The sequence below is a fragment of the Electrophorus electricus genome, chromosome 24, assembly GCF_041902795.1.
Source record: "Electrophorus electricus isolate QZ-2024a chromosome 24, ASM4190279v1, whole genome shotgun sequence".
NCBI lineage: Eukaryota > Metazoa > Chordata > Actinopteri > Gymnotiformes > Gymnotidae > Electrophorus > Electrophorus electricus.
The window spans coordinates 13,443,399-13,454,526 of record NC_137520.1 but is presented as its reverse complement, the minus strand read 5'-3'; the positions used below and the strand labels follow the sequence as shown (position 1 = coordinate 13,454,526).

General features: G+C 42.6%; 1 protein-coding gene across 3 annotated transcripts; it reads right to left on the bottom strand.

The window, feature by feature from the left end:
- Positions 1 to 2,872: 2,872 nt before the first annotated feature.
- dtx3 (deltex E3 ubiquitin ligase 3) lies at positions 2,873 to 8,118 on the bottom strand. 3 transcript variants are annotated; one of them, XM_081707222.1, is made up of 5 exons: positions 7,575 to 7,714; positions 7,342 to 7,383; positions 5,717 to 6,513; positions 5,336 to 5,553; positions 2,873 to 4,884 (listed from the first exon to the last, which is right to left on the bottom strand). In XM_081707222.1, the coding sequence occupies exons 2-5, from the start codon at positions 7,352 to 7,354 to the stop codon at positions 4,809 to 4,811; spliced, it is 1,104 nt and encodes a 367-aa protein (XP_081563348.1). In that variant the 5' UTR covers positions 7,355 to 7,383; positions 7,575 to 7,714; the 3' UTR covers positions 2,873 to 4,808. The 3 variants fall into 3 exon arrangements, with proteins under 3 accessions (XP_081563348.1, XP_081563347.1, XP_081563349.1); XM_081707221.1 differs by lacking the exon at positions 7,342 to 7,383 and having other exon boundaries at positions 7,575 to 8,118; XM_081707223.1 differs by lacking the exons at positions 7,342 to 7,383; positions 7,575 to 7,714 and adding an exon at positions 7,040 to 7,331.
- Positions 8,119 to 11,128: the final 3,010 nt, after the last annotated feature.

Below are 11,128 nucleotides of genomic sequence, written 5' to 3'. Positions count from 1 at the left end.
TGGCATTTGCGTCTATATGGAGTAACACCAAGGTGCTGACTGCAACAGATTGCTGCGCACCAAACACGGGATAAGACTCGAGATGCAGACGGTAAATAGTGGCCATTACTGCGCACGCATGCGTGACTCATCTCCCAGACTGATGCTGTGTGTTTTTAATGACTCTGGTGACGCTGATAACATATGGGAACAGGAGAGGCGCTGCTGGCTTCACAATCACACGTTCGTAATATGTGAACCATCCGAACTACTCTCTTCCACCCCCTAGTGGACAAAAGTGGAACTCTTCTTCACACAGCACTATAACATCGCGCAGACGAGCACAATTTCCTAGTACTAGAGTAGACTCTAATCATGTTTCAAGCCTTGGTGACATCTGTGCTGGTTCCTGAGGTACACTGGCTTTATAAGATATTTCAATCCCTTTATTTTTTCTACAATTTGTTTTCATACGGACCTAATTAAAATATTTATTTATTTACTAATTTCTTAGTTAATTTACATTCCTTATTTAACATTTGCAGGCACATACAAAACTAACAATTTTAACAAATATTTGCCAATTTATTTATTTTTTTTAAATTGCTACGTTTTTAAACAAACAGATCATTTACCTCCTTTACAATCACTGTCTTTATAGTATCACACCTTTACAGTAGTTAGAAAGCCCTGCATAAGAAAAGTGGCTCAGCTGGAGTACACCACATCAACCTCAGAGAATGTGAGGAAAATGGCTCTCTAGTGTGACACAGCAACAACTGACCTCTCTGAGCTGCATCACTGATGACCGGGGAAATTCAAAGGCATTATCCATCATCTGACCAATAGCATCCTTACATCAAGGCATGCTGGGTGAGAGGGCGGAGCTTTATGCTGTTGTGATGGCTCTCAGTGGACGGGATTGGGGGTTTGGACTAGTTCAGAAAGAATAAATCAGAGAGGCTCCTAAAAGAAATCAAACAACAAACGTTACTGAACAGCACACATGATGTCAGGCAGTGACATCTTACAGTTACACAGTTGTTAAGGTGTCCGGATTACAATGGGAGCACAGTCATGTCTGGGGATTTTATTTAACCTTCAGCGTGTGCTCTCATTAAACTGATGTTAGAAGTCCATTTGTCATTCACTGGCATGTTTTACCTGGATGTTCCGGGTAACAACCAGACCGTAAATTAAAGGTTATATCTTTCACAGTTTCACAGTGTTTCAAATTTGCCCAATTGCATAAGCTCTTTAAGATTTGTTGATCCATAATGGGGGTAGAGAGGTAGTGCCCCCTACTGGCTACTTTGGGAAAGGAAACATTATCAATTCAGTTCATCTTGATTACATGTAAACTCACGATTTACATTATCATGTTTATCTTCCTATCATGAATATCCACATTTATAAGAATTCATCCATTTGAAATTGTCTCAGATGATTTGATATGCATTAAAGACAGAACCTTGATCATGTAGATCAATCCGTCCTGACCGACTCAAATGCTAAGCACTTTGTGCTCGGTGGAAGGTCCTAATCAACAGCAGATTGGCACCTCTGCCACCACCAGATCCCAGCAAACTGCCTCACTTTTTATGAGTATGTAGGTACGATATGCCAGATATCAAACCTTGCCACACGCTTTCATACACTGGGTGTGCAGATGTTTGGAGCTGGAGGGAATGTTCAGTGGGTGTACTACACGTATATGTGACATGTTCATTTGTGTAAGAGTGGACTGACCACATGTGCAGACTGTAAGGACAACAGGGAATGTATTCCAACCCAACCTAATCAACCCAGATCTGCAGCATCAAATCTAGATTAAATGTAACAATCTTAGACCTGCAGAATCTAATTAAACCTAATCAACCCAGATCTGCAGCATCAAATCTAGATAAAAAGGTAACAATCCTAGACCTGCAGAATCTAATCAAACCTAATCAACCCAGATCTGCAGCATCAAATCTAGATTAAATGTAACATCCTAGACCTGCAGAATCTAATTAAACCTAATCAACCCAGATCTGCAGCATCAAATCTAGATAAAAAGGTAACAATCCTAGACCTGCAGAATCTAATCAAACCTAATCAACCCAGATCTGCAGCATCAAATCTAGATTAAATGTAACATCCTAGACCTGCAGAATCTAATTAAACCTAATCAACCCAGATCTGCAGCATCAAATCTAGATTAAATGTAACATCATAGACCTGCAGAATCTAAACAAACCTAATCAACCCAGATCTGCAGCATCAAATCTAGATTAAATGTAACATCATAGACCTGCAGAATCTAATCAAACCAAATCAACCCAGATCTGCAGCATCAAATCTAGATTAAATGTAACAATCCTAGACCTGCAGAATCTAATCAAACCTAATCAACCCAGATCTGCAGCATCAAATCTAGATTAAATGTAACATCATAGACCTGCAGAATCTAATCAAACCAAATCAACCCAGATCTGCACCATCAAATCTAGATTAAATGTAACAATCCTAGACCTGCAGAATCTAAACAAACCTAATCAACCCAGATCTGCAGCATCAAATCTAGATTAAATGTAACATCCTAGACCTGCAGAATCTAATTAAACCAAATTAACCCAGATCTGCAGCATCAAATCTAGATTAAATGTAACAATCCTAGACCTGCAGAATCTAATCAAACCAAATTAACCCAGATCTGCAGCATCAAATCTAGATTAAATGTAACAATTCTAGACCTGCAAAATCTAATCAAACCTAATCAACCCAGATTTGTGGATCAACAGATGAAGCAGTGACTTTACACTTACTGTTAAGATTTGTAAAGCAGTGCAGGTATCTTCTCTGCCGTCAACGGGTTTTTAGGCATTCATAAAAATCTCTCATGACTCAGAACAACTGAACAGAACTCTTTATTCAAGTATGAAAATGTAAAGCACATATTTTATATTGTAGCAGACAGTTTTGTCATGTACAAATCAATACAGAATCAACACAAAGGCAAATAATCAATTCTGATTAATAATCAGGATTCTGAAGATGCCTATTTTCCCCACCTAACTTGAAGTGCATAGAATTTTGCATGATATAGGTTATCATTCAAAACCTTCTTTGAATTGGTCCCAACAAACAAATAAGCAAGGAAAACCAAAGAAAATATTTAATCACCTTTACAGACAATCATTTATTCCTTTCCTTTTGAATTTATGGGATTACTGAAATGAATTGTTCTTATTAGACCAAGGCATACCTAACCTGATTCCTGACATTTTGGAATATCTTTTTTTTTTTCTGAAATAATCTGTGAAGCAAATTGAATTCTAGAGCACATATGAATTCTAGAGCACATATGCTTTTATGAGCTACAATGCATTGTGCAGTGTAGCCAAACAAGCTGACTTCTAACTAGTGAACAGCTTAATATCTACTATGGACAAATGTTTATCATTGGAAAGAACATGCAGTAGCCTCGAGGTGAAGGTGCAGGAACACTAAGAATAAAAATAAAAGTTACTGCATATTTTCTTATCACAGACTGGTGCATATATTTCAAATATTCAGTTGGTCACTTGGTAAAACACTATCATGTGTCAGTATAAATGAAACCAGTTTACTGATACACACACACACAGACACTCACACTCACATACACACACACACACACACACTCACACACACTCCCACACTCACACAAACAACAAAAATAAATCCAATGCTTAGCATTTGGTGGAGTTGAGGCATAAAGATTAAATGATTAAATTGTGTCTTTCATTTTGCTTGGGGTGGTCTACAGGACCTTTTAAAATGACATCATTTTATAAATCTGGTAGTCGTCACTAATTCTCCAATCAATACCTGCAAAAACACTGAGGTGAACACTCCTAGGTGGCCACAGCAGACGCTACACTGACAGCGAACGGACCCTTTGGCCATTTCAGATGGGGGGGTGTGGCTTTGCTTGTTATCTTTGTTGCTCCTGAATTCAAAACTTGACCTGATAGTAACAGCGATTGTGAAATGTTCATTACCTGGTCTTGAAATTTAGGACTGTAAGCTTTTCTCTGTGCGAGACAAATAGGAAATTTTAAGAAGATCCAAGACTCAGAAGGCCTGTTCCACAGCTGGTTCCAGGACTGGCACCTGGCAGCCAGCAATGCCTGGAAAAATATCACGTACCACTTGCCATGTGGAAGACCCCGAACTCAACTAATCTGCGCAGCTTCTCTATTATTAATGCTCTTCCTTCAATGCAAAGTGCCTCATAGTGCTGCTTAAGAAGACCAAAACCAAACTAAAATAAGCCACTAAAATAAGCCGCTTTACCAGTAAAGCTACGGTAAGCCATTTCCTTCCAACAGCTCCATCCTCACCCAGACCTTGGCAAACTATAAACAGAACACGGGAACTGGCTGGACAGAAGGTACGCAAAGGCTAAACAAGCAAAAACAATCATTTTCAGTTTTCTTCCCTAACACACCAGAGGGAATTCCCAATCACTCCCAATACGCTACCGCATTCAACGGTGCAATGGCACATGCTCTTATTTTCCCAAAGTGCTCCTTGCAAAACCAATTCTAAAAAAGAGAAATAAAAAGGCATGTGGGGAATGCACTGCACTCAGTTATAAGGAATCACTCAAAGAGCAAGTTTAACCAAAAAAGAAAAACAAGCCGACAACGAACTTGGTGTACGTGGAATCTTCTGGACCGGGGGCACTGGCGCAGGACACGTCCGTGTCTTGCATTAACTCAGCGAACCCCTGGAGAGGATGGAGCTGAACTGGCCCATTCACCAGTGCCTAGAGGACCCAAAGTGTAATGGATCAGAGAGGCTCAGTCAGCTGTTATCCCCTTTTCCCGGAGTTCCTCCGTCACCCGCACGAGGTATGTAGGATCAGGGTAGCCAAAGCTGAAAAGAAAAGCACAAGTGTCTATGACAGAAGTTCTAGAGCTCTGGAGGTTAAATCTAAAATCCAGTCCTGGAGTGTGCAACAACTAAGCTAATTTATGTCATAGAATGAGAGTATTAAAAATCATTGGCCTCAAAGTACATGTAATAGACATTTTTCTGGGCAGTGGTAGCTCAGTGGTTAAGGTACTCGAGTAGTAATCAGACCCACCACCACCGAGTTGCCACTGTTAGGCCCCTGAGCAAGGCCCTTAACCCTCAAGTTGCAGTCATAACTAAGTCGCTTTGGAAGAAAAGCTTCAGGTAAATGAGTAAGGTGGAACAACACACTCACCAGCCACCCATTGATCGTCACTTTTTTTTTTCTTTGCAGTCTTGTCATTGAGCCCCCCACCCCCACCCGGCCACTTTCCCCACCCACACAGTTTCGGTTTCAGATTTAAGAGCGTACCATCGTGGTCCGCCCCATATGGAGGTCTTGTGGTGGATGTCGTTCCAGGTGATGACGTTTTGCATGCCTGTTGTCATGGAGGTTCCTATGGTGAAGATGAGGCGCTGTTCGAAAGCGCGCCGCAACAGATGCAACACGCGGTTGCCATCGGGGCTGTCAGGCAGGTACGCCACACGGTCTGTGCCCGGGTACCGCACCCCAGGGTTGGGGTGCTCTTGCTGAAAAGGACATACAGATCAGCCATGCGGGACTATACAAGTGATCACACTGTTGGTGGCGTAACATCAGTAGGAGAATGATGTTAATCTCACGACATTCACAGGATTAAATAGCAAATGAACCAACAAGGCCAGTTATTCTGGACTTTGCTGATATACTTACTGACTGGAACCCTGGCGGGAAACTATAGATAATGCATATGCATCCGTATCCCTCATGTCCGGGCAGCTCCAGATCTTGGTCTCTCTCCACCATCATGTTCCCATTCGCCGGCTGGTTGCCGACGAGTTGTCCGTAAACCAGCCGGCAGACAGGACACGCCTTCTTCACCTGGAACGCCTGGTCCAAGCACGAGCGGCAAAACGAGTGGCCACACTTCTCCAGAGTCGTCTTCTCCACCATCTCGCCCATGCAGATGGAGCAGCTACCATTGTCATCCTCGCCCAGCTGGTCCACGGTCAGCTCCCCATCGCTCCTCAGCGCAGCGTCACGCTGCCCAGCCAGTGGTACGCAGGCCTCCACCTCCACACTGCGCCTGTGCCTCTGGGAACGGCGAGGCGGAGGGGGCGGAGGAGGGAGCAAGCTACTTTCTCCGTCTGCCTCCGTCACCGCCACGCAGGGCAGCAGGGAACGCTTCCTCTTGGGAGCAGCCTCCTGCTTGGTCATCTCTTTGCGCGCGCAGCGGCACAGGTCTATAAAGGCTCGGCGAGTGGCCGGGGACACGGGGCCCTCCGTCGGCCCGGCGCGAGACCTGCCGCTACCCTCCGCTGGGGAGAGCCTGACCGCACAACAGCCTCCCCGTTCCCCACGCCGGACGATGCCGGCACTCAGTCCCTGTTTGTCCTCAAAGTCAAGCAGCCAGGGGCGCCCGGCCGCTGCCAGGTAGTCCCACACAGCTTGTGACACCAGCACCTCGTCACTGCCCTGCCCTGCACGTACGCTCATCTCATCAGATGAAACTAGGCAACAAAAAGAAGAACAGACAGTATCATATAAGGGACATGCTACAAAAACACACTGAACAATATGTTCTAGGAAAAATCTTTCCTGTATAAAACAAAATTACTGTTTATCGTTTAATGATTACACTGGCAGTTAAAAATTTTGTGCAAAACATTGATTATTGCAGACAGTTGATGCTTATTTTGTCAAGGTCATTTTTAAGATGGATGGAACATATTTTTATTAAATTAAGCAAGTGGAATTCCTTTGAGCTATAGGCACGTGCACATGCAAGAAATCGTGGATGCAAGAATTGACATCAGATTCACTTGACGTAAATAATTGGACAGACGTTATTGTAGACTAGGACATAGATCTGTCCTCACTGAAAACTTGTCTAACCCAGAAAATGCATGAAAACGTCTACCTTTCCTGAACAGCACATTTTACGTAGACGCTAGCAAGGTAACGTGCGACATTTTCGGGGAAAATGTCTTTTTTTTGGTTAACATTCCAGAAACTAGGAGCATAATATCGTGTTACCTTCTCGTGTTGCGAGACATTAAACCATTAAACCTCTTCGGAGGCTTTGTCAAATAAATGCCTTACTGACAGACCTAAACTGTTCGATAGCCTACAGGGACTCAGGACAGTCGCGTGTCCCGTTTGCTGTAGCTCCTGGGAGACGTCACGTCAAACATCAACAGGCGCGCGCATGGCCGCGCGGAGCCGAATCAGCTGTTCGGAAACAAAGAGACGGGCTTCCGGGGCCGCCTGTCAACCATCCCAGACCACTTGGGTTGCTTAAAACTACAGGATTACGCTACATGAGAATATGCCGTTACCTTGTGATCCCATAAATTCCCCTTAACTGCAGGCGTGTTACCCTGTTTCAGGACAGAAAAGGATACAGGTCAGATCAAGGCATTAAAGCTAACCTGAGACATGCTGTTGTAGAAAAGCACACACAGGAGGAACTGTTGCATGTTTCCCTCCCTCCAAGTCATTAACGATGTTTGTAAGACCCGTTATTTATAATGCAAGGTGTGTTTCGGCCTGGTACATTATTTTATCTCACCTTCTGTACTGACTTTCCCGGAAGAGCTCGGTGCATGGGACCTACAGCAACCTCCATTCGATGAAATCACAAGCCAAACGCTGTGTTCGGTGTGTTCACCCTTCAACAACACTCGACCCGAATAGTCCTGTACGCCCGATGGCAAACTGCAGTTCGAGTCTAGATTGTCTACATCCGTCCACATCAATGCACCAACTCAGTCTGGTTTTGTGGGATCCCAATTCTACGTCCTGTCCTTGGCCACGGGAGACATGAATAAGCAATCATGCCTCAATCTGTAATGGCCTGTCACGACGAGAATGCTTCTCATTTAGCACATTTCTAAAATAAACAGGATCGTCCTGTCTTTTCTTCATACAGTTTCTCCTATTACAATGTAACACACGTAGAATGTATGATAATGTAGGCAGGAAGTTCGTCATTCTTATATTTATCTGGATTAAAATCAGTGATCTGTCCGCTGCATGGCGCCCCTTTTGAACGCAAACACCGAATAGCAGAGTTAAAATGTTTTTCTTTAATTAATCTACTGTTTAATATCATACCTGTACACTTTGGAGAATTCAATTCCTGAGAATCACATTTTCCAAAATAAAAGTCCAACTTCAGTCTAACGTAACGTATTTGAGATTAATTGAGCACTGAATTTATTAACTAATAAATTAATATATAACTGATTAATGATAATATTTACAAAATACAAGACGAAGAATAAGATAAACTCTTAAGATCAAGACAATTATGTCATGAGTTCGCTTCATACCGAATGCAAGAACTGAACGCATGATCCATATCAGTAATGATGCAGGACTTCACTTGACAGTCTTATAAGATCTGCTGCTAGACAACCAACAACATCACAGCAGTGTGGGAACATGTGCTGCAAACACTGGTAGAGACTTGACATTCACAGCATGACATACATCATTCAGAAAAAAAACAAAACAACAAACCATCATGATCATTGATAACCATGTTAAACTATCCTAGTAATAATACAACAAACAGTACAACTCCTCCTGTAGAGCTGTAGCATTATTACATAGGCTAGGAATATTTTCAAAGACAAAAATTGTGGCATTTATCTTTGTTTTAACTTTGATGTAAATATCTAATGTGTTACAGTGAATAATAAAGATGTAAAAATTACACAGGTAAGATTGAAACAGGACCCTCTGTGTACATACACACAGTCTATCTGAAGATCAAGATTTGGGCTATCAACATCCACACTCTAGCAGTCAGATACCCTGCTGGCCAAAGGAGGAGACAGAAGCCAGTGACATCAAGACAAGAAAATTCCTCACAATGCACCGAGCATGCCTATCTAGGATAAAACAACCAACATTCAGGAGTACACCAGGAAGATGGCCCAAAGTGATGAAGTGCTCAGACAGCAGAAAACTGAGGAGGATGGGTATGAGGAAGAGCAGGAATCATCATGGGATGATAAACCCCTGAAGAGTATGTACCACCAGCAAATAATGGAAATAGGTGATATGGAAACATCCTACCAATGTCTGGAAAAGGCTGGATTGAAAGACTTCATGGAGGCACTAATCATGGCAACACAGGAACAAGCTCTGAATACCAGATCAGTAGAGGGTGGATCTAAAACAATAGTAAACTGAGTACTAGGGGCTATGACCTCCAAACTGGGAAAATAGCTCCAACAGGTCCCAGGGTAAACCAGTGAGATCTCCTTCCAGAAGAGTGCAGCCCTCATAACAGGACCCTCAAACTCCCAGGTGTCTTTATATATATATATATATATATATATATATATATTTATATCCAAAGAAGATTCTAGGTGAGTAACTGTAAGGGTGTAGATATAAAAAATTGTAGTAAAGTAGTTTTCAGAAACAGAAAGTTTCAGACAGAGGTCCTTCATCAGCTGTGCAAGCAAAGTTAGTAGTAGTTCTGGAGGAGCCAGTTTATATATGAAAAAGTATACTGTTAATCATAACCTTCATTCCATAGGGTTGTAAAGTTCCAAGTGTATACTCTGTGTACTTTACTACAATTTTGAATACATCTCTCTCTCTAATTGTATAGTAAAGTACACAAAGTTTCCAGAGAAACAGCAGCAACTCCGTGAACTAATCAACCAGTTTGTATTTACATTTACAGCATTTAGCAGATGCCTCTTATCCAGAGAGACTTACAAAAGTACTTTGCCATTTACTCATAGAATATATCCTAGTACAGTAGGTTAGAGTCCAACATACCAATGAACTAGAATACAGGGGTCAATGCTGATACCTAGAAGTACAAAATACATAAGGTCTATCTTAAACAATGATAAGTGCAATAAACAATAAGTGCTAGAGTTTGTTAAACAACAAACAATACCCTACAATAAGTACCAATTTAGTCAGTCAATATGGGAGCAGGGTCAGTTGTCCTTTAAATATTCTGCAGATAGATGGGTTCAGTCTGCATTTGAAGACTGCAAGGGAATCTCCTGTCCGGACAGCAAGTGGGAGTTCATTCCACCATCTTGGAGCCCATTTTCTGTAAATCTTGGAGCATTTACAGAAAATAAGTCCCAATGCTTGTCGTCCACGAGACCTGAAGCAAGGTGTTTCAAGCCAAGCTGTACTTGAGATTCGAAGTACTCGAGGTACGGATCGGGCTTTGACCATTGACCTCATTTATGAAGCGGCTGGTCCATTTTTGGCTTTGTAGGCAAGCATCAAGGTTTTAAATCTGATGCGTGCAGCTACTGGGAGCCAATGAAGGGAGCGCAGCAGTGGAGTAACATGTGAACTTCAGAAGATTGAAGACCAGTCGTTCTGCTGCATTCTGGACAAGTTGTAGAGGTTTGATGACTCTTAGAAGAAGACCAGCAAGTAGCAAGTTGCCGTAGTCAAGCTTTGAGATCACAAGAGACTGTACAAGCACCTGGGCAGCTTCCTGTGAGAGAAAGGGCCGAATCCTTCGTATGGAGGAATCTGCAAGACCGGGTCAGATTAACATGAGTTGAGAACAACAACTGGTTGACCAAAGTTATGCCCAGGCTACGGGCAGCTTCAGATGATGATACCAGAGAGTTTTCGAAGGAAACTGTGAGGTCATGGTAAGGGTTGGGAGTGCCTGGGATGAACAGAAGCTTGGTTTTACTGGGGTTGAGCTTCAAGTGGTGGGCTATCATCCATGGTGCAATGTCAGTCAAGCATGCTGAGATACGTCTCGAGACCTGCGTGTCAGAAGGTGGAAAAGAAATAAATAATTGAGTGTCATCGGCATAGCAGTGGTAGGAGAAACCATGAGAAGATATTACATCACCAAGAGAACGAGTATACAAAGAGAAAAGGGCCCAATACTGAGCCTTGTGGAACACCAGTGGAGAGTCTACACGGTTTGGATGTGGATGCTCTCCATGTCACCTGATAGGACCGTCCCTCCAGATAGGACTGAAACCATCTCCAAGCAGACCCAGTCACACCAAGCCTGGAGAGAACAGAGAGAAGAATGTTGTGGTTCACTGTGTCAAAGGCTGCTGAAAGGTCTAGAAGAATCAAAACAGATGAGTTTGGCAGCATGAAGTT